Source organism: Anopheles gambiae, chromosome X (genome assembly GCF_943734735.2).
Source record: "Anopheles gambiae chromosome X, idAnoGambNW_F1_1, whole genome shotgun sequence".
Classification (NCBI taxonomy): Eukaryota; Metazoa; Arthropoda; class Insecta; order Diptera; family Culicidae; genus Anopheles; species Anopheles gambiae.
In genome coordinates, this window is record NC_064600.1 from 11,345,084 (window position 1) to 11,369,381 (window position 24,298).

The 24,298-nt window shown below is 39.6% G+C and overlaps 1 protein-coding gene and 1 long non-coding RNA gene across 3 annotated transcripts; one reads left to right on the top strand and one right to left on the bottom strand.

Moving 5' to 3' along the window:
• The first annotated feature begins 12,461 nt into the window (after positions 1-12,461).
• On the top strand, positions 12,462-15,811 carry LOC133392897 (uncharacterized). Its single transcript, XR_009765944.1, has 3 exons — positions 12,462-12,900; positions 13,208-13,295; positions 14,725-15,811. It is a non-coding gene; the product is annotated as an uncharacterized LOC133392897 (long non-coding RNA).
• A 366-nt stretch (positions 15,812-16,177) lies between these two features.
• On the bottom strand, positions 16,178-18,432 carry LOC133390943 (nose resistant to fluoxetine protein 6-like). Of its 2 annotated transcripts, XM_061652397.1 has the most exons (4): positions 18,149-18,432; positions 16,825-17,014; positions 16,552-16,700; positions 16,178-16,481 (listed from the first exon to the last, which is right to left on the bottom strand). In XM_061652397.1, the coding sequence occupies exons 2-4, from the start codon at positions 17,006-17,008 to the stop codon at positions 16,182-16,184; spliced, it is 633 nt and encodes a 210-aa protein (XP_061508381.1). In that variant the 5' UTR covers positions 17,009-17,014; positions 18,149-18,432; the 3' UTR covers positions 16,178-16,181. The 2 variants fall into 2 exon arrangements, with proteins under 2 accessions (XP_061508381.1, XP_061508950.1); XM_061652966.1 differs by lacking the exon at positions 18,149-18,432 and having other exon boundaries at positions 16,825-17,137.
• Between the last annotated feature and the right edge of the window lie 5,866 nt (positions 18,433-24,298).

Below are 24,298 nucleotides of genomic sequence, written 5' to 3' on the forward strand. Positions count from 1 at the left end.
TGATGGTTTAGTTTCTTTTATTTGCTTCCTGTAATACGAACGTCCTGAAAGTAGTAGCTCTACATTTGTGGTTCTCTCCAGTACTCCGGTACTACGCGCTCTCTCTCTCTCCTACATAGTTAACATAGCAATTGCGTGACGAAGATTTTTTTGCTGAAGGTGAGAACAACTTTTGCTCAGATAAATTACGGATGACCGAATTGCATGCTTTGCGCCTGCAGCACACGTGTTCTGACTGACCACACTGTCGAACGGCAGCGCCAAAACTCCCAACAGTTTCATACAGATCTCAATTGCTGTGACCTAAGCCCCTGCGCAAACGGTTTGCCCACATTTATGCCGTCCCGAGTTTTCGCAACCGCTGTGTCTCGCCCGGAACTAGCTGTTTGACAGCAGTGCGACCCAGGTACATTATGGTGGTGGCGTGAATAAACGGGTAGAAGATAGACCTGCACAGAAAAAGACCGAACAAGCGATGTAACTGATGAACACTATCGTAGGTGTCGATCCTCACACGAAATTTAAAACGAAAGATGTTTAGTTTTTTGTTCGAGCGCAGTGCTTCTAAGCTGCACCATCTACCTTTGCATTGAACTTTCGCTGAGTGGAGATAATTTTACGAAATTGTTGAACACATGTTGTGTTATGTGCGCGTTCTCCTGCTTCCTAGAAGGCTTGGGCAATTCGGTTCATTTTCGTGGACGTGAACGTACTAGTTCCTTCATTTGGATGAATTTGAATGTGAATCGCGATTCATTTGTTCGTTTTAGTTTATGAAAGTATGGTAAATTGTTTCATTTCACCAGAAGAATATATTTACTTTATTACATCTTGAAAATTGTTTGGCAGACCAGGACAATCTTTATTTCGACGGGTAGGAGATTAAATTTGTGAACGATCTGGTCATACGGTTCACGCGCACATTTGTATTGGATGAGATGAACGACCTGACTTACCTAGGACGTTCTTCATTTCGACGGGTAGGACATTATTTTCATGAATAACTCAGCACATTATGATTTATAAAGAATCGATGAACGGAGATTAGATGAACGTTGGCCGTTCGTTCTTTAGGATGAATTGAATCAGTCGTACAGTTCTTGGGGTTCTTGAGGCACAACTCTACTCCCTGCATGCCTATCGCCTGAAGCCGCTCGGGCCCGTGTCGGTGCTCGGTCGCAATAATCCCGAAGGAATAATCGGCAATACAGGGGTTTTACAGGGGTTCTCATAGTTGTGGGATACTTACTGGACTCTTTCTTATTTGAAGTGCACTTCATTGGTTGGAAATTGGACTCTATGGCACCCTTTACGGACAGGCTCCTTGGAAATTCTGATGGGATTTGTCTACCAAGCGTGCTATAGAGTCCAATTCCCACTACATTAAGTTCATTTCACGTAAGAAAGAGTCAATCAAGTGTCCCACAGCTATGAGAACTCCTGCAAAACGCTGTAACTACAGGAAAAGTTAGGCACCGGCCCAGAGCCGTATCACGGGCTGCGTCGCTTTTTTCCGTTTTGGAGAACTTACAGCAACGGTCGAATGTCATATGCAATAAATATACTGTTGGGAAAGCAAGGCAAATAAAGGAACACTGTACGCTATTGCTGACTTAAGTATAAGCCCCAGGACGAGCAATGGACGGTAACCGCATACAGGAACAATTCCGCATAATAAGTAACCGCTTAAATCACGGATAGGGAAGAACTATGAGATACATCGGCGATTAAGCGATGCAAAGATTGGTGGATTGTCCGTTGGCTGGAAAACTGGACGAACTGCCCAAATAGGACGGAGAAGAGGCTGAGTTTTTCTTTTTATTACTGTACGTAGTTTAGATTTTGTTTGACCTCGAGGAGGAGATGCAAGAAAGATAGCAAAACTGCAAGATCAGCGTTCAGGAAGAGTGTTTCGATGGATGTTTAGAGTGAACACAGACGAGTCCCCGATACATCTCGATAAGCTGGCGCAGCAACAGAACAAATAAAGCTTAAGAAGATCAGAGACAGCAATGGAGCACCTTACTGTAAGTTGTGGTTTGTTAAACAGAAGACAGGGTGTGGTGAGTTATTGGGAAAATGAAGAAGAACTTCCGAGATTCTAGCCCCCGCATCCACGTAATGTTAGATAAAACTGCCCAACGGAGAGTAGGAGCGTGAATCGAAATCGCGTAACCGCAGCAACAGAGTTCGGGGTGGTGTGGTGTCAGACGGCCCAAGGATGTTCGGGTTGCCGAACAAGATCATCGGTTTCACAGACAGAGCGAACAGATCTGTGTCTTCTGCCTAGCGCCCTTGGGCACTCCTGTTGCGTTGTATGCGCCGGTGTGTATGTGTACTTGTGGAAGGATACGTGATGTTCTTTGACGCCGAAGTCTCATAACGCCCGCGATTGGGGTACCTTTATCCTATCAACCGCAATGTTTTTCTGGTGCAATGTGATTTTTTTAATGTATTACTCGTGGCCAGCTCCTCTTCTTCCCTTCTATAAAGATTTTATGTCGCCATTTCCACCATTGCAGTCTAGCGGTATTGTACAAGTTTCATCCAAAAGCCCCCCCACCCCATCTAGCACAATATACCACAACGTTTGCCATTGGTACACCCGAAATGAATACCCCAATTCGAAAGAGTTGAAGCATAATCCGTCAAAGAAACTAGTTAAAAAACAAACGAACAACTAACGTGCTTAGTTTAAATAAAGCTTACAGGCACCATTGCTGATTGATTTGACAAACTGATTCAGCAAACACAACACACAAATAATTTTGTTCAATTTTTTTGTCGTTTTTTTGCTCTTCAAATTAATGCGCATTAGTTTGCCAAATAATACATTCACGGGAATGGAACAAAGCAAGATACACACATACATACGGATTTATGCATTAAAGGTTTATGCGAAACAGGATAGACGAACCGTCGGTAACAAAGCAGACCGTCGTGCAACAATTAATCTAGATGTGTTTCGCAGGAAAGATAACTTCAATTTAATTATGCATGATGGATTTATATATAAAATATAAAGATTACAAAAAAAACAAACCCAATATTTCCATCGTTTTCTTTTTCTTTGTGCAACCAATACGTTTTACTACAACAGTGCCACCTAGAAAAATGTGAAAGAACTCGACGAACCTTTTTTTTCTCTTTCCTATTACCATTGCGTACTTCACTCAGCATGAGTATCACCTCGTATTCCCAATGGAAAAAAGTGTGAAATCGGTGATGCTGACCTCAAATTTTCAATAAATAATATGCCTTTTACTGTCTAGCAAAAATCAAATCAGATAAAACTTGATAAATTATTTCTTGCTTCACATATAATTTGATTAACATAATTACCAACAAGAAAAACGGCAATTGAAGTAAGAACATTTAAACAATGAAAATTATTTTCGTACAGTGGAGCGCCGATTATCCGGGCTCTTCGGAACTCTACCTCGCACGGATAGTCGAAAAACACGGATAATGAGTCAAAGAATTTACAGTGCAGCGCCATTTATCTGGATACCTTTAATCCGGCTGTCCGTTAATCCGTGCTGTTGAGAAATGACAGTTCAATACAAAGGTGACATTGCGTTATGAAGAGGATATTTGAAAAAGCGGTTATAAGAGCACATTTTCGTCACAAAAAATGCTATAACTCATGGCAATTTTAAAATATTCTTATGGGAAAAACATAAAGTCAATAAAAACTGGGTTATTTTTGTCAAAAAATAAGATAATTTTCCAAATATTACACCTGTTTCCATCTACGTTCGAATCTCGTGCCATTTGCATCGAATCGCAAACCGCCTGCTTCGAATCGCATGCCACTTCGATTGAATGCGTGCATCCATAGTTGAATCGCGTGCCAGTACGGTTGAATCACGTTCCACTTTGGTCGAATCATATGCCACTACGATCGAATCGTGTGCCGCTACCATTGGATTTCTGAAAGCAAGGGCATAGCAAGCCTTGTGTTTGCGTTTGAAAGCTGTTTCCTTTTTTGTCGGGTGCTAAAATTCTAATAAAAGGTAATTATTCTCTGATTGTAAGCATAATCCTTGTTTTCTACTAATATTCGTGCTTTTTATATGCAGCATTACGAAATGGAACGTGGGGCCATTAAAAAAATAACATCTAACGAAGACCGCGAACGCATTGTTCGAGCCTACGACCAAGGCAAGAATATGAAAGAAATTGCCGAAATGCTGCACTTGAGGCATTCTACGGTACACGGCATCATAAAGAAGTACCGAGAAACCGGTGTAATTGAGGCAACAAAACGAACGACACCGAATACGAAAAAGCTTTCACAACGTGAGATTGCTAGTATCCGAGAATGGATTGACGAGGATTGCTCACAATCATTGAAGGAGCTGGTGGCAAAATTAAGGGAACATCACCAAGTCGTAGTATCTACTACGACTGTAGCTCGAGCCATTAAAGGATTCCACTACTCTTTCAAAAGAGTTCATAAAGTTGCTGAGCGAGCGGTACTGCCAGGATTGAAAGAAGATCGGAAGATGTATGCCGAGAGGTTCCTGCAGTTACCGAACGAATACGCCGATGATGCCATAATATTCATCGATGAAGTTGGGTTCCAGGTGAACATGCGTGTTGCTTATGGACGATCGCCTGTTGGTGAACGAGCAGTGAAGGTTGTTCCTGCCCTTCGTTCACGCAATATTTCTATTGTATGCGCTATGACGAGGAAGGGCATCACACATTACCAACATCGCAACTCAGCTATCAACAAAGTATTTTTTATAGAGTTCCTCAGCGATCTCAAAACTAAAATAGTAGATTTGGGCATCGGTAGATGTATTTTAATAATGGACAACGTTCCATTCCATCGCAGCATTGATGTACGGAATGCTATAGAAGAAGGAGGCCATACCATAATGCTACTTCCACCATACAGCCCTTTTTTCAACCCAATTGAAAATCTGTTCAGTAAGTGGAAGTCATTAGTCAAACGATCACAGCCGTCAAACGAAGACCATCTAATGACTTCTATTTCGAATGGATCGTCTCTAATAACACGCCATGATTGTGAAAGCTTCGTTCGTCATATGTGGTCGAATATTCGTCGCTGTGCAAATGGAGAAGAAGATTTTGAATAGTTTATAGTCTAGTTATAGTTTGTTGTTGTGCCATAGAATAGAATTTAGTATGCTACTACATACAAACATATTCATGCATTAAATTAGGGCACGTAACATTAATTATCAGCGTTGTTTCATTATTTAAAATGCTTTTCAGATTGATAAGCATTACATACAATACATTAAATTTGTTAAAAAATCACGAATATTAGTAGAAAACAAGGATTATACTTACAATCAGAGAATAATTACCTTTTATTAGAATTTTAGCACCCGACAAAAAAGGAAACAATTTTCAAACGTAAACAAACTGTTTACTATGCCCTTGCTTTCAGAAATCCAATGGTAGCGGCACACGATTCGATCGTAGTGGCATATGATTCGACCAAAGTGGAACGTGATTCAACCGTACTGGCACGCGATTCAACCATGTTTGCACGCATTCGATCGTAGTGGCATGCGATTCAAAGCAGGCGGCTTGCGATTCGATGCAAATGGCACGAGATTCGAACGTAGATGGAAACAGGTGTAATCAGGAATTGGTGATAAAATATATCATTTGACTCATTATCCGTGTTATTCGCATATCCGGGCGAGGTCAAGTCCCGAGAAGCCCGGATAAACGGCGCTCCACTGTATTTTATCAAAATGACCTGATTTGTTTTTGATTTTTTTATCTTTTGGTATATCCTAGCCAGTTTTTATGAACTTCATGTTTTTCCGATGATAATGGGGGCCTTCACGATTCTAGTTAGTTTTTTGTATGGAGTTTGACAGTTGGAGGCTGAAATCATGTAAACAATCCATACCGTATTAATACACGATGCGCAGTCTCAGATTGCGCATATATTCGTTTTATCAAAACATAGGTCATTTCGCGAAGCCAACCCTGAGCTATAAACGTCATTTCCATACATGTTCAGATTGCGCCAAGATTGCGCATAAAATTTCAGGATTATATGTCCGAGATATATAATTTTTTTTTGACAGATAAATACAGTAGAGCGTCGATTATCCGGGCAGCTCGGGACCGGACGGTTGCCGGTTAATCGATTTGCACGGATAATGGTCCAAGAAATGTCAAACGCATATAAAACATATGAAATTCACTAGTTTTATTATTAATTCACCTAGAATCAATTGATGAATCGTTAGTAGAATATTATTTTAATCAATAACTGTAGGTTTAACAACTGTTCATGAACAAAAATGAATTTCGAAAATACCCCTAGACACTACAAAGCTGCACAAGAAACTGGTTACCCAATTGATTATCGCTGCAAACTTTCGCCGTACGTATGAACAGCTGTCAGATTTATGCGCACGGTTAAGCCACCCGCCGGTTAATCCGCCCCCGGATAATCGACGTTCTACTGTATATCAAATCGACCCGTTTGACAGATAAATATATGCGCAATCTGAGATTGCGCATCGTCTATTGCTACGGTACAAAATCACACAAAAAACTAGCCTGCGATTTTCAGTCTAGAAAATTTTAGCCTAAAAGCTAGAATTAGGTTCGAGTACCTGCTCGAAAACACGGGGTTGTTTAAAATTATCCCAAGGTGCATTAAAGAAATCAGGTGGTGGAATCTGGAATCAAAGTGTATGTAGTACAGGTGGTCTCATAGCATTTTTTCATAACCAATTTTGAACATCACTTTTTGGCAGAACGGGTGAAAACTTTTTCTCAAACAAGCTTTCTGGAGGATTGACGAATACTCAAACCACTCTTAAAATCTTCATTCAGAAGCAGAAGCGATAAAAATCAGCCTTCTAAATTCATACACCTTGGGATAAGCCCACCTGTATATTGTACTCACTTAGATAGCTGCTCGAAAACTGCTATACAATGCAAATAGCTGACAAGCTGAAATTTCAGCCTACGCGCTTCAAACGAAAAGGGCCCCAATATTGGAAATGTACCAAGAATTACAGCGTTTTTTGTTAAGAAAATATTCTCTGACAACCGTTTTTTTTCAAATATCCTCTTCAGCACGCAGTGTCATCTTTGTATTGAACTGTCATTTTTCAACAGCACGGATTAACGGACAGCCGGATAAAAGGTACCCGTATAAACGGCGCTCCACTGTATTTTGTATGTACATATAACACTGTTTTCAGGCAATTTAAAACATGGCGTTCATGCCGACTCAAGAGGAGCTTATTACAAAGAGCAAATATGATAGAGAGGGTCATAAAAGAAGATTTTAGGATTGTTTTAAAGCTAAGGATGATATACAGTGGAACATCGATTATTCGGGCAGCTCGGGACTGGGCGGTTGCCGGTTAATCGATTTGCACGGATAATGGTCCAAGAAATGTCAAATTCATATAAAAATTAAAAAATCCACTAGTTTTATGATTAATTCACCTTGAATCAATCAATAAATTGTTAGTAGAATATTATTTAAATTAATAACTATCCCTACCAACATTAAACGGCTTTGAAGGCATTCAGAAGGCATTTAAGGCCTTAGTCGCCTTAGAAGGGGAATATAGATTTCAACCGAAACTTTCAAGGCTGTAACGGGTTGTCTTCGAAATATTTCAACTTTTTGATTCAACGAGAACAGATAGCTTGCCGCCATCTTCGCTTGTTTATATACTGGTTTTGCACCCTTACTAAAGTAACTGCCAAATAGAGCAGTGACAACGCTTTTGGTTCCGAACCGAGAAAGCGTGTGTTCAAATCCTGATTTTTATGATCTTTTTTCTGTGCTTATTTCTTTTTTTATTAATATTTTCTTGCTATAATTAATATAAACAAAATTTTTGTGAAGCAAAATTAAAATAATACCTTTTTAAAAATCATAATGATTACACTATGTTCACCCTTCATTATTAGGATGGGAGAAATATGTATTTAATTTCTCCTTTTATTAGAGTTATCGAAATGAGTTTGATATATTAACACCTTTCAACGGGTTGGTCTTTAACAACCGAATAATGCAGACCATCTTTAATAAAGTGAAATAGCTCAGAGCTTAACGCAAGAGAACATAACACGTAAATCGTGCTATCGAAACTCACGCTCATATCTGGGAACACTACAACAGTGCAGTGCTGAAGACGCTTGTAAGGTTTTCTTTTGACAGTTGCAATTTCAAATGAAAAGCGAAATTTTTCATTGACATATTTCAAAGGCATTTAATTACTGCTAAATGCACTGCTGATCGCCTTCAATTCGCCGGCGATTACAAGGCGATTAGAAGGCATTTAACCGAAATTTGCGGGTAGGGTTACCCAAGATGGCGTATTATATTGCTATCCTTTTCTTGCCATGTGTTTCGACAAGTTTCATCTAATCATAACCTATATAGCCTTCTAACTTTCCGAGCAACAATCTATATGAATGGTCGTGTGGGTCAGATACGTGGGTATCAACACCAACGACCATTACTCAAATCTCACTTGCTTCAGTGCTGGTGATATCCGTTGGAGTTTAGTATTTAAACAATCATATCGCCGTTCTAGTTCTAGCGATGCATAACTTTAATGCGAAACCATACAACAGTACAGAGGGAATGAGAAAGCTCTCCTCCAAGGGAGATCCCATCGATGAGCGTTGCCACCGCCCCTATACCGACATAGATAGCTGCTCGAAAACTGCTATACAATGCAAACAGTGTTGGAAGGGAGAAATAGCAGGACACTTGCGCAGTCGTATTTAAGTGTGTGTTTATTGTACGAAACACATTGGCGGAATGAATCGCTTACATGTATTTACAGTGTTGGTGAAATGTTTCCCTGCCCAAGTGCCCCCAGTCCGACCAATCAGACTTAATTTACCACTATCTTACCGCTAAATTACCGGTAATTTAAGAGTAATTTAATGGTAAATTAGCAGTCGTTTATTTACCCATTCGAGCAGTTTTGACAGATCCTATTCCTTCTTCTATTTTGTTTTTATTTTTTACGGCCGAATTGTTAATAAATAACACGAAATTTATTATATTACAGTTTAATGGTTATATTCAATCATATTCCTTAACTTATACAGACGATTACAATGTATTTTTTTTAGCAAACTCGACTTGAACCGCCGCTTCACCCGCTGAAGGTGATGCACAATTAGCACTAATAAACGCAATTTCTTGGTTGATTTTTACAGTTTTTAACACACCGCCTACGCCTTCTTCTACTAAAAGATCATTAAAACAATACTCTTTTTGTTCTTATTTATATCTTTTCACTGACAACAAACGACAACACTTCGTACCGCTAAATTGCTCTTAAATTACTGTTATGACAGACACAAAACTGCTCGAATGGGTAAATTAACAGAAGGCTGCCTGACTGGGGCTCCTTTCATGCAAGGTTGGGGCGGTGGCAACGCTTTTTCGCATGCGATTTTATCGGACGGCCTGTCAAATTTTTATATGGGAATTGACAGATAACGTCGGACGACGAAATCGCATGTCCGACGTTATCTGTCAAATACCATATAAATCTCGTCCGATAAAATCGCATCCGATCAGCGTTGCCACCGCCCTTACAGAGCGGTACTTGTTCCGACGCAATGCGTTGCGATGTTGCCAAAATGTATGGGATTTGACAGACGCATGCGTTAACGACGCACGACGCAGCGTCAAAGTAGAAAAAAAACTATTTCGACGCACGTCGTGATGCGTCTGTCAAAATGGTTCAATCATATCGGGTGAAAATCGATATTTTTTCACGTTAAATTGTTTCGAGCGCAATTGGACGTGTAATTGGACTACTAAATAATTTTATTAACAAAACAAAATAAATGTAGAGAAAGTAATTTCGTAATTGCTGCAAAACAGGTGTGTGCGGGTCAGTATGCAATGTGCAATAATAAAGCGAAAACATGCTTTGCACTGTTTTGAGCAGAACTGGAAATGATTTTACAGTTGTAATTTAACATTATAATCACATCAGAACCTATAAATAAGAGGTATTATTGCTGTTTGTAGATGTTTTCCTTGGTAAAATGTGTTGACATATCCATGCAGAACGCAGCGAACAGATACCAGCGTGCGTCACGCAATGCGTTGCGATACGCTGCGTCGAAACAAGTACCAAGCCCTTACTGGCGCTAAGCTGTCGGGATTGCGAAGCTTAATTCGAGCAGTATGTGAGTTCACAGACTGCTCGATTTTGTTTTGGGGAGAACATAAAAAAAGTAGACAGATGGAGCTTTCCCAGGTGAACAGCTCGGTTTAACTCATTGCCGTACATAAAAGCTTGAAAGTATGAAAGTGTGAGTGAAAAAACGATATGTTCAAGCGTTGAAGTTGATGTCAGAACTTCGGTAGCTGCCGGAAAACAAGACGCTTACAGTGTCGTCCTCGATTTTCGATAACCAAAACATTCAGCCACTTTACCAAACTCGATCTATTTTGGGAACGATCGTAACGATTGTTAAAATAACATAAATTGGTGGTTTCGTTGGATGTTTTTTTTTACATTTTGCCATATTGGATGCATAACTGAGCAAGTTTTAAAAAATCTTTAGATAAAATAAAACAACTGTTGTATCTAGGCAATTGCAACTATCGTTCTCTTCGATCGAGTTTGGGAAAGTGGCTGATTGAGTATATAGAAATAAGGGATCTAGCCAGGAGTATCAGAACAGCGCGGAAACGCATGGATCAACAAAACGAAGTGAAAGAGTGTTTAATTTTTTTTAATTTGATACATATTGATGAGTATCCATGGTTTGTTTTGGGCCGATAGCTTGAGCTATATTCCGTTTAGGTTGAGAGCTTGAGTCGTTTAGAACCCGTTTAGTGGTCGTTTAGTGGATTTGTGGCACTTGGGTATTGATATGTGTGTGATCAAGTGTGTTGAAAGCGCCAAGATTTGGTGTGTTCGTAAATTAGACTTTCTTTTGTCGATGGACGATGCTGTCGAGCTCGTTTTTCATTCATAGCTATGGTTTTTTGATGAAGAACAAAAGCTAGTTTTGTGTGACGTTATTTTATAAAAAATGGATATTATTTAAGTATAAAATGGGAACATGACCGACTATGACGATAGGACACATCATTTTCTAGGGAATCTAGAAGAAAGTAACGGAAAAGCCGTATCACAATTGATTTCAAAGGACTTTTCCTGAATTCCCTTAAACTGGTGCAGTTTAAGGGAAGTTTAAGGCTCCAGTTTAAGGGAATTTGCTCGAATTCCTGATTATTTGTGCTCGAAAATGTCAATTGGGAGATTAAGGGAATTTGGTCGAATTCCCGATTATTCGTGCTCGAAAATGTCAATTGGGAAGATTAAAATGGGTACATGACCAACTATAAAGACAGGAAACATAATTTTCGAGCGTATCTAGAAGAAAGCAACAAAAAAGACGCAACACAGTTAATTTTAAAATACTTTTTTCTAAAATCCCTTTAACTGGTGCAGTTTAAGGGAAGTTTAAGGCTCCAATGTAAGGAACTTTTCTCGAATTACTGGTTATTTGTCTTTGAAAATGTCAATTGGGATTGGTCTTGTAATATATTAAATTTTCGGAAGAACGGAAAATCGGAAGACGCTTGCAGTTTGCTTGTTCAAACTCGAATGCCCATTTTATTTTCTGCTGCTGTCACTTTCGGTTTTGACATTAATCAAGATTCACAGAGACATAAGATGAGACGGAATACCACGATTGCTATAAACAAGATATTACAGTCTCGTAGCCATTTTATACTTTTAAAACACCGTAGCCAAAATTTCCACAGAATAGCGTCGCCAAGGACCGTAAAGATATCAGGTCAAGTTATAAGCCCGTTTTGACAGCTAGGTGGAAGAAGAATCGACGAAGAAAACTGACAGTTAGTTTTCCGCGTTTGGCGAACGCTTCAAGTTCTCGAAGGAAAATTTCCATTTTAAATCGGGTGTTCTAATAAACTAAAATATTCACCCAAATTGATCTCCACCAAATATTGACCATGCAAAACGTAAACAATCCATCAATACATATACAAGCGGAAAACCATCTGTCAAAATCGGAGCCCAGGGGGGGATCGCCAAAAGCGCTATAACTACACCTCATTATACATTCCACCTTGGCTCCGGTATAAAAATCGGGGAGGGGTGGTGCGGGGTATTGAAATTTGTATGCAGAGAGTGACAGATGTCCCCCACAATGTCGCCCAGCAAAAGCGATAAAAATCAACCTTCTAAATACATTATCCTTGATTGGGATGGCACTTGGGGCGAGTTCGCAAGCTGCTCGAATTTGTTTAGGCACTGGTCTAATCTTGTTGCGCGCAACATTGTTGCTGGCAAAATGTATGGATTTTGACAGCTCGCGCAACTTTGTTGCCAGCGAAATTCAAAAACAATTTGATTTTTGTCTGGCAACATTTTCTATTTACCTTGGTCATGGTAATCGGGAGTATGAAATGACACAGCAGCAGTGTGCGTTTTGTTGACATCCGCTAAATTTGGATTTTAAGCATTTATAATACATTTTTTTGTGTATATTTCATTTTTTCAACACTTTATTCAACAAGTGAATGATAAAAAAATAATCTCTGAGCTGTTAATTGGCAATTTTTTTACGCTAGACAATGTCAAAGCGAAATGTTGCCAGCAACATTCATAGACCACCTCAGCGATATGTTGCCGAGCAACAATGTTGCGCGCAACAAGATTAGACCGCTGCCTTAGCAGGCAGATACACCATCTTCCTGTATTCACCTTGTGCAACATCGAGTGAATTGACACTGCCTGTAAACACAATCGTTCCAAAACGATCACAAAGGTGGCCTGGCGGCATTCGGGAACGCATGCTATTGTTCGTATCATATTCGCAGTAACTTTCGTGGTGAACGTGTCGCAAATTAAAGCGGTAAGTATTGCAGGATTAATAATTGTTGAATTTGTATTTAGTTATAGTGATATACAGTGCCTCAATCGGAAAACTGAACAAAATTGAGTTCAATAAAGTTTTGTTCCGGTTTTACGATTGAGGCGCTGCATGGAATTCTGATCCAAATTCTCAGTATTTCACTACAAAGAATGAAATATTTTTTACTGACAATTTGATCGCTGGACTGTAGGCGTCCCTTTTATTGTATTCTATAGAAATTATTCGTCCCCATAAATCAATCTATTGTTTGGTCCATACGCTTAAGCTGTATTTTCTTTATTTTCAGAAATTAACCCCACAGCGTTTCGCAACGGAAGTGATCAGACACTTGGAAGCATATTGAAAAACGGAGACAACGCGGAACAATATTCCAGGTAAGGATACATCATGGCGATTGACTAATCCGCAAGAATCGTGGAAGCTCTTTTTTGTTCTGAGAGCAAAAAGATTTTTTTTAATGAAAATTAGAAAAAACTGAATGAAATGAATGAAAAACTAGAATGATATTATTCACAGAAAATTAATTGATAAATTAATGAATTATCCGCCGCAACATCGTATTTTTTTTTAATCTGCTCCAATTATAGTTGGAACGCTAAGTTTTTCTAGTTTGAAAAATTTAATAAGGTTTACAAATATACCAATATGTACTTTTATAAGAATGGATCCTTCAGTGTTGGATAAGTATCCATCGAAACTAGATAAAGCCTCCTTATCGTTGTGATTCATACAATCTAAACCCAGCTCTTTTGCTATATCCAAACTCAAGGCGTTGAAACAGACTCCCGAATCAATCAAAAAATCTAACATTTTCTTATTTACATTTTGCGACAAAATTGTATCCATTAGCCTACCATCCCTAGTGCATTCAATATTAAGCGATTCACATCAATCTATGGAAGTACTTTGTAGTATTTGCTTCGTTTCCTTCAACGTTTCTGTTTGTAAACCAAAAGAAAACAAGTTATTTTGTGTTAAGGGAACACTAGTTTCAGTGTTATAATCAACTAGTGTTCCTTGCATTAGTTTTTTGTGTGCATTTTTTGATACGCTTGCTTTTGATAAACAGATTGAGGAAGTACCGTACCTATTTATAATTATTTCTACGTGTGGCGTATTATTCTTTAAATGTTTTTGACAATGTCATACAAAGTAGCGGTTGTCTCTACTTTCTGTGCATTTTGTTATTCCCACACTTTTTACAGTAAATAATTACAAAAATCCCTAAATGTAATTACACGTATCAAATAATTAAGTAAATGTACAAGCGTTCATCAAGAATGCTGCTTGGGTTTTGAGAACAGGCGTAACACGTAACGCTAACGTAACATCAAGGGCTGATCTCCACATTTATGTTTTCCACTAGTACCACTAGTATGTTTTCTTGTGTTGATGACGTTATGCATGCTTTTTTCTGTATCTTGAAACTACTGTAGTCGATAACGTACATCACCGCTTGTGATCTTGGATGTCCTATCCATTGCGGGGCTTGTTCTGTTTTGTTTTCATATTTCCAGCATTGTTGAACTCACCTAGATAGATAGGTGCATGCGAAAGGCGGCAAAGTTTGTAATTATCGCCATATAATGATTCTCAAATGATTGTTGGATGAATAATATTTTTCTGGATTCCGCAAGATGGCAGTTTAATTTTTACAGTTTAATTTTATTCTAATTTTAAAACAAAAATCCTATTCCCCCCCCCCCATCAAATTTCCATCGTGAGAAGGAAATTCCCCCTTACGATTGAAAGCCGCTAGCCTAAATTCATACACTGAGGCTGTAATCTTGTGTATATTTACAGATTTTTACCAACGTAAAATTCGGCATTGGGTGTTTCGTGTTGATGATGCAGAACGAGTCTACTGCGGCCATGACCTCGGATGCGGGAGGCCAAACGAGTCAAGCCAAACGAGGCTTGGCGAGCAAGGGAAAGATAGCAGCGCATTACCCCTACCAAATGAGGATTGAACCGCGGGCAGAAGGGTTCCTTGCTGATATTGTGTTCTGTTGTATATGTCAGCCGGCCCTCTACATCCGTCCCTTTGTGACGGAATTTTCGCAGCAGGTGGATTGGTTGCACCAGAATGTGCAGGCCGTGGCAGCGTCCCAGATGCAGGCAGCAGGCGAGCAGGAGCAGGCGGTTATGTTCGTGGCGGGTGCACCATGCCTTGCTCGGTACAGTGAGGATGGGTCATACTACCGGGCAATCATAGAGAAGGTGGACGATGTGCAAGATGCCGTCCATGTCCTGTTCGTGGATTATCTCAGTAAGGAAATTTTGCCGAAGAGGGATATCTGCGAGTGCCCGCTAGAATTGCGTTTGATACCGCTGAGTTATGCATGTGTGCGGCTGGCGGGCGTTCAGCCAAACGCCACACGACCCATTGCAGAGGTTTACGGACGGCTGCAGGAGCTTCTTGAAGCAGCATCATTTTACGTGCGAGTCATCCAGCGCCCTGACGTGAAGGAGAGTACGAGTATGCCAGAGGTAGAGCTCTTCACGGCGAAGGACTGCCAAACGCTCGCTTATCAGACTTTAATAGATGAACAATATTTGGTTGCTGATACCAACCAGTAAATCATTTGCGACACCCATGGACAACCAAGTCCATGGCTCTTCGCTAACTTTTATTACTTTTTTATGATTTGATCACTACAAATTTCGATCGTTCATGCTACACAGTTACGCCGCTGTAGGCAGTTCGATTAGTAATTCATCACTCATATCTAATGTTTTTTTTCAAGCTAGACCGTTCCTTCGCTTTGAATTCAATCTGATGGCAGTTAGGTTTTTCATTCTTTACTTACACATTATTCGGTTTACTTTCTCAGTTTTTGTTTTTATAACATTTAACTACCCAGATGATATAGAAGTAAAAGAATTAGATTTTTTTGTATTTGAACTATGAGCAATTATAATAAAACCCAAGCAAAAAAACATAAACAACACCAGTGGTTTATCTCTCAGTTTATTTTAATCGCACTGTTTAAGAGAGGTGTAGCAAGGGTAGCATTTTTGTGTGAGTGCATTGTACCTGTATTGATATCGTCCGTTTGGTTACAAGGGTCATCTTAAAATAATCAACTTATGTTAAATATGTTTCTATTTTTTAGCATGCAATAATCCCAATTTCAACGTTTTGTATTTACCACTGTGTCCATCGCAACATATGTTTAAGGTCCAGCGGCGAGGCTCCCAAGCTACTGTGTCATCACAAGAAAAAGAAGTGAAACGATGGAACACAAACGAAATACTGCCTAACAATTTAATTTACTCTTGTCACACTCAAAATACCCATTAGATCGACTATTTTCATTCTCGTCCATCATGCCGGGACATACTCCTCCAGCACTACTACCCGGTGCTGCGTCAAGTTTTGCAGGATGCGCTGCCAATGGTTCAGTGGCGCTTGTGCTGCCATCGCCGCCGCCTGCCGCCTGCTTCGCGTGTCGGTTGTTACTGAACAGTAGCTTCTTCACGTTGATGAACGGTGTCTCGAACAGGACCGTCAGCAGGAAGGATGAGAGAAACACGACCAGGTACTCGTTAGTGTTGAACTGCAATCGATAATGGCCGTCTGATTAGATCATCTGCAGCACCCGCGCGTGTGTCGTTGCTTCTACTTACGATAACGGCTGGCCAGAACTCGAAATACTGTGGCGACCGCGTTCTGCCAACGTTGTAGAAGAAGATGGGAAACTGCGTCAGGTAGATAGCGTACGATATTCTGGTGGTGATGCGGAACCCACGCCACGAGAAAAAGTCTATCACCCAGTCTGCGCTCGGGTTTGGCGGGTTGGTAGCGGAAAGCAAAAAATAATAATAATAATAATTGATACGTATATCCTCTTATTCATGATTTAAACTAAACCAAAGGCACACATCTCGGCGGCCACATACTTCGATAGCCCAGGTGGGCGGTGAAGACGGTCCAGGCAAAAAAGAGACACCACGCTATCGGCGAGAACGCTGCGTAGCTCGCGGCGTGCAGCGGATTGTACACGTAGTGCATCGAGCCCATCGGGGCCGGTCCGAAGAACGCCACGGCAATGGACAGTGTGCTGATGTACCATCCGATTTTCATTTGTTTCTGTTAAGGAGGAGAGGAGCACATAGAAACAACAACAACAAAACATTTGATTTTATGAAAATAGTGACTGCATTGATAATCGATTGCACTAGTGATGCGTGATGGGAGGCAACAATCTGGGGTCGGCTCTGATCCTACTCCGATAATTTTGGAACCGATTCCGGAAGGTAGGTCCACCCAGAATTATCCGGAGTCGTTCGCAATCTCGACCGGAATTGCGACTGGAATTGCCCGGAGTCGTCTGGGGTCGTCCGAAGTTGTCCGGAGTCGTCCTGAGTCGTCCGGAGTAGTTCGCAGTAATTCGGAGCCGTTAAGAGCCGTTCGGAGCCAACCGGAGAGCCAGTTTGGCAAAATCCGAACCACTAGTTCCGCCTGGAATTGGAGTCGTCTGGAATTTCCCGGAGTTGTCTGGAGTCGTCTGGAATCGTCCGAAGTTGTTCGGAGTCGTCCGGAGTCGTCCGGAGTCGTCCGGAGTCGTTAAGAGCCCTTCGGAGTCACCCGGAGTTTCGGAGTTACAGTCTAGTCTAGCGGTATTGTACAAGTTTCATCCAAAAGCCCCCCACCCCATATAGCACAATGTACCACAACGTTTGCCATTGGTACACCCGAAATGAATACCCCAATTCGAAAGAGTTGAAGCATAATCCGTCAAAGAAACTAGTTAAAAAACAAACGAACAACTAACGTGCTTAGTTTAAATAAAGCTTACAGGCACCATTGCTGATTGATTTTACAAACTGATTCAGCAAACACAACACACAAATAATTTTGTTCAATTTTTTTGTCGTTTTTTTGCTCTTCAAATTAATGCGCATTAGTTTGCCAAATAATACATTCACGGGAATGGAACAAAGCAAGATACACACATACATACGGATTTATGCATTAAAGGTTTATGCGAAACAGGATAGACGAACCGTCGGTAACAAAGCAGACCGTCGTGCAACAATTAATCTAGATGTGTTTCGCAGGAAAGATAACTTCAATTTAATTATGCATGATGGATTTATATATAAAATATAAAGATTACAAAAAAACAAACCCAATATTTCCATCGTTTTCTTTTTCTTTGTGCAACCAATACGTTTTACTACAACAGTGCTACCTAGAAAAATGTGAAAGAACTCGACGAACCTTTTTTTCTCTTTCCTATTACCATTGCGTACTTCACTCAGCATGAGTATCACCTCGTATTCCCAATGGAAAAAAGTGTGAAATCGGTGATGCTGACTTCAAATTTTCAATAAATAATATGCCTTTTACTATCTAGCAAAAATCAAATCAGATAAAACTTGATAAACACCATTATTTCTTGCTTCACATATAATTTGATTAACATAATTACCAATAAGAAAAACGGCAATTGAAGTAAGAACATTTAAACATTGAAAATTATTTTCGTACAGTGGAGCGCCGATTATCCGGGCTCTTCGGAACACGACCTCGCACGGATATTCGAAAAACACGGATAATGAGTCAAAGAATTTACAGTGCAGCGCCATTTATCTGGATACCTTTAATCCGGCTGTCCGTTAATCCGTGCTGTTGAGAAATGACAGTTCAATACAAAGGTGACATTGCGTTATGAAGAGGATATTTGAAAAAGCGGTTATAAGAGCACATTTTCGTCACAAAAAATGCTATAACTCATGGCAATTTTCAAATATTCTTATGGGAAAAACATAAAGTCAATAAAAACTGGGTTATTTTTATCAAAAAATAAGATAATTTTCCAAATATTAATCAGGAATTGGTGATAAAATATATCATTTGACTCATTATCCGTGTTATTCGCATATCCGGGCGAGGTCAAGTCCCGAGAAGCCCGGATAAACGGCACTCCACGGTATTTTATCAAAATGACCTGATTTGTTTTTGAATTTTTTATGTTTTGGTATATCCTAGCCAGTTTTTATGAACTTCATGTTTTTCCGATGATAATGGGGGCCTTCACGATTCTAGTTAGTTTTTTGTATGGAGTTTGACAGTTGGAGGCTGAAATCATGTAAACAATCCATACAAAACCACACAAAAACCTAGCCTGCGATTTTCAGTCTAGAAAATTTTAGCCTAACCGTATTAATACACGATGCGCAGTCTCAGATTGCGCATATATTCGTTTTATCAAAACATAGGTCATTTCGCGAAGCCAACCCTGAGCTATAAACGTCATTTCCATACATTTTCAGATTGCGCCAAGATTGCGCATAAAATTTCAGGATTATATGTCCGAGATATATAATTTTTTTTTGACAGATAAATACAGTAGAGCGTCGATTATCCGGGCAGCTCGGGACCGGACGGTTGCCGGTTAATCGATTTGCACGGATAATGGTCCAAGAAATGTCAAACGCATATAAAACATATGAAATTCACTAGTTTTATTATTAATTCACCTAGAATCAATTGATGAATCGTTAGTAGAATATTATTTTAATCAATAACTGTAGGTTTAACAACTGTTCATGAACAAAAATGAATTTCGAAAATACCCCTAGACACTACAAAGCTGCACAAGAAACTGGTTACCCAATTGATTATCGCTGCAAACTTTCACCGTACGTATGAACAGCTGTCAGATTTATGCGCACGGTTAAGCCACCCGCCGGTTAATCCGCCCCCGGATAATCAACGTTCTACTGTATATCAAATCGACCCGTTTGACAGATAAATATACAGGCGGTCCCCGAGATACACGGTACCTCTTATACGCGGATTCGGAGATACGCGGTTTTCTAAATTTGACAGTTCGTTGAACAAATTGTACTGATTTGACACATCAATTGTAAATTGCCAAATAATTTCCGTTTTGATCGAATGTTAGAAACTATTTCAAAACGTTTAAAACTGTTATATTCAGTCAGAATCATATCAAATAATTTATTAAGCGACTAAAACCGCCCCCTACTTGCAAAATTACACGAAAATTATTGATATTTTGGCTAAAAATCACGAGATTCGACTTACGCGGAAATTCGAGATACGCGGTATTTTGCGGTCGTTTTCGGTCCCCATTAACCGTGTATCTCGGGGACCGCCTGTATGTGCAATCTGAGATTGCGCATCGTCTATTGCTACGGTACAAAATAACACAAAAAACTAGCCTGCGATTTTCAGTCTAGAAAATTTTAGCCTAAAAGCAAGGATAATGTATTTAAAAGGTTGATTTTTATCGCTTTTGCTGGGCGACATTGTGGGGGACATCTGTCACTCTCTGCATACAAATTTCAATACCCCGCACCAGCCCTCCCCGATTTTTATACCGGAGCCCCCGGAAGAGAAATGTCAAGTCGAGAAATGTCATTTTGCTCTGAACAACTTCACCTTGTCATTTATAACACCTTGCCTAAAAGCTAGAATTAGATTCGAGTACCTGCTCAAAAACACGGGGTTGTTTAAAATTATCCCAAGGTGCATTAAAGAGATCAGGTGGTGGAATCTGAAATCAAAGTGTATGTAGTCCAGGTGGTCTCATAGCATTTTTTCATAACCAATTTTGAACATCACTTTTTGGCAGAACGGGTGAAAACTTTTTCTCAAACAAGCTTTCTGGAGGTTTGACGAATACTCAAAACACTCTTAAAATCTTCATTCAGAAGCAGAAGCGATAAAAATCAGCCTTCTAAATTCATACACCTTGGGATAAGCCCACCTGTATATTGTACTCACTCAGATAGCTGCTCGAAAACTGCTATACAATGCAAATAGCTGACAGGCTGAAATTTCAGTCTACGCGCTTCAAACGGAAAGGGCCCCAATATTGGAAATGTACCATGAATTACAGCGTTTTTTGTTAAGAAAATATTCTCTGACAACCGTTTTTTTTCAAATATCCTCTTCAACACGCAGTGTCATCTTTGTATTGAACTGTCATTTTTCAACAGCACGGATTAACGGACAGCCGGATAAAAGGTACCCGTTTAAACGGCGCTCCACTGTATTTTGTATGTACATATAACACTGTTTTCAGGCAATTTAAAACATGGCGTTCATGCCGACTCAAGAGGAGCTTATTACAAAGAGCAAATATGATAGAGAGGGTCATAAAAGAAGATTTTAGGATTGTTTTAAAGCTAAGGATGATATACAGTGGAACATCGATTATCCGGGCAGCTCGGGACCGGGCGGTTGCCGGTTTATCGATTTGCACGGATAATGGTCCAAGAAATGTCAAATTCATATAAAAATTAAAAAATCCACTAGTTTTATGATTAATTCACCTTGAATCAATCAATAAATTGTTAGTAGAATATTATTTTAATCACCCAAATAACCAAATCGTCCTTAACCCACTGTAAAACCACTTCAAACCCACGTGGATTTGTGGTGGTCGATTCAGTCGTTAACCCACCAAATTTTAGAACAATCGGAGCTGCCAGTTCCGATCCGATGTATTTATCCTGCCCACCCTTAACCCACCTTTTCCAAAAATGCTTTGAGGAAAAGTTTGGTCAAGGGTTGGCTAAGGTCAATATGCTGAACAGGATTTTAGCTCTTCGATTGATTACATTCATTCACTTACATCACTGCACTTCAACTTCAGCAATATTATTAGTCTATAAACTATGCACTGACCAGCGAAATGGAGAGATCATTCGCAAGTAAACAAACACACATATACACATATTACACATGAATATTTTACAACAAACCAACTTAAACACACACGTTTAATTGCTTCCTTTGCACAATTAAATAACATTTTATTACAGGTGAAACATGTTGAGCAAATAAATTGCCCGTGCATAAAAAACTAACTTCAACAACATTGAAGTGGCTGCTTCTGTGGCCGTGTGGCTTAACCCACCAAACTGATAGTTTTTTAGCTTTGTTTGATGGAACTGGATTTTTAGTACAAGAAATTGGTGGCGTTTTCGGTATCTTGGTTATATGGGCAATAACTACCCTACCAACATTAAACGGCTTGGAAGGCATTCAGAAGGCATTTAAGGCCTTAGTCGCCTTAGAAGGCGAATATAGATTTCAACCGAAACTTTCAAGGCTGTAACGGGTTCTCTTCGAAATATTTCAACTTTTTGATTCAACGAGAACAGATAGCTTGCCGCCATCTTCGCTTGTTTATATACTGGTTTTGCACCCTTACTAAAGTAACTGCCAAATAGAGCAGTGACAACGCTTTTGGTTCCGAACCGAGAAAGCGTGTGTTCAAATTCTGATTTTTATGATCTTTTTTCTGTGCTTATTTCTTTTTTTATTAATATTTTCTTGCTATAATTAATATAAACAAAATTTTTGTGAAGCAAAATTAAAATAATACCTTTTTAAAAATCATAATGATTACACTATGTTCACCCTTCATTATTAGGATGGGAGAAATATGTATTTAACTTCTCCTTTTATTAGAGTTATCGAAATGAGTTTGATATATTAACACCTTTCAACGGGTTGGTCTTTAACAACCGAATAATGCAGACCATCTTTAATAAAGTGAAATAGCTCAGAGCTTAACGCAAGAGAACATAACACGTAAATCGTGCTATCGAATCTCACGCTCATATCTGGAAACAATACAACAGTGCAGTGCTGAAGACGCTTGTAAGGTTTTCTTTTGACAGTTGCAATTTCAAATTTCAAATGAAAAGCGAAATTTTTCATTGGCATATTTCAAAGGCATTTAATTACTGCGAAATGCACTGCTGATCGCCTTCAATTCGCCGGCGATTACAAGGCGATTAGAAGGCATTTAACCGAAATTTGCGGGTAGGGTTACCCAAGATGGCGTATTACAACTCATCATTATATTGCTATCCTTTTCTTGCCATGTGTTTCGACAAGTTTCATCTAATCATAACCTATATAGCCTTCTAACTTTCCGAGCAACAATCTATATGAATGGTCGTGTGGGTCAGATACGTGGGTATCAACACCAACGACCATTACTCAAATCTCACTTGCTTCAGTGCTGGTGATATCCGTTGGAGTTTAGTATTTAAACAATCATATCGCCGTTCTAGTTCTAGCGATGCATAACTTTAATGCGAAACCATACAACAGTACAGAGGGAATGAGAAAGCTCTCCTCCAAGGGAGATCCCATCGATGAGCGTTGCCACCGCCCCTATACCGACTTAGATAGCTGCTCGAAAACTGCTATACAATGCAAACAGTGTTGGAAGGGAGAAATAGCAGGACACTTGCGCAGTCGTATTTAAGTGTGTGTTTATTGTACGAAACACATTGGCGGAATGAATCGCTTACATGTATTTACAGTGTTGGTGAAATGTTTCCCTGCCCAAGTGCCCCCAGTCCGACCAATCAGACTTAATTTACCACTATCTTACCGCTAAAGTACCGGTAATTTAAGAGTAATTTAATGGTAAATTAGCAGTCGTTTATTTACCCATTCGAGCAGTTTTGACAGATCCTATTCCTTCTTCTATTTTGTTTTTATTTTTTACGGCCGAATTGTTAATAAATAACACGAAATTTATTATATTACAGTTTAATGGTTATATTCAATCATATTCCTTAACTTATACAGACGATTACAATGTATTTTTTTTAGCAAACTCGACTTGAACCGCCGCTTCACCCGCTGAAGGTGATGCACAATTAGCACTAATAAACGCAATTTCTCGGCTGATTTTTACAGTTTTTAACACACCGCCTACGCCTTCTTCTACTAAAAGATCATTAAAACAATACTCTTTTTGTTCTTATTTATATATTTTCACTGACAACAAACGACAACACTTCGTACCGCTAAATTGCTCTTAAATTACTGTTATGACAGACACAAAACTGCTCGAATGGGTAAATTAACAGAAGGCTGCCTGACTGGGGCTCCTTTCATGCAAGGTTGGGGCGGTGGCAACGCTTTTTCGCATGCGATTTTATCGGACGGCCTGTCAAATTTTTATATGGGATTTGACAGATAACGTCGGACGACGAAATCGCATGTCCGACGTTATCTATCAAATCCCATATAAATCTCGTCCGATAAACTCGCATCCGATCAGCGTTGCCACCGCCCTTACTGGCGCTAAGCTGTCGGGATTGCGACGCTTAATTCGAGCAGTATGTGAGTTCACAGACTGCTCGATTTTGTTTTGGGGAGAACATAAAAAAAGTAGACAGATGGAGCTTTCCCAGGTGAACAGCTCGGTTTAACTCATTGCCGTACATAAAAGCTTGAAAGTATGAAAGTGTGAGTGAAAAAACGATATGTTCAAGCGTTGAAGTTGATGTCAGAACTTCGGTAGCTGCCGGAAAACAAGACGCTTACAGTGTCGTCCTCGATTTTCGATAACCAAAACATTCAGCC

What these genes read in the sequence shown, in the direction of transcription:
- LOC133390943 (XM_061652397.1), bottom strand. Translation starts at nt 17,008, where the DNA reads ATGAAAATCGGATGGTACATCAGCACACTGTCCATTGCCGTGGCGTTC. An exon ending in CGCCCACCTGGGCTATCGAA is followed by an intron (nt 16,701 to 16,824) that starts GTATGTGGCCGC and finishes ACCCGAGCGCAG; the next exon opens with ACTGGGTGATAGACTTTTTC. An exon ending in AGTTCTGGCCAGCCGTTATC is followed by an intron (nt 16,482 to 16,551) that starts GTAAGTAGAAGC and finishes TATCGATTGCAG; the next exon opens with TTCAACACTAACGAGTACCT.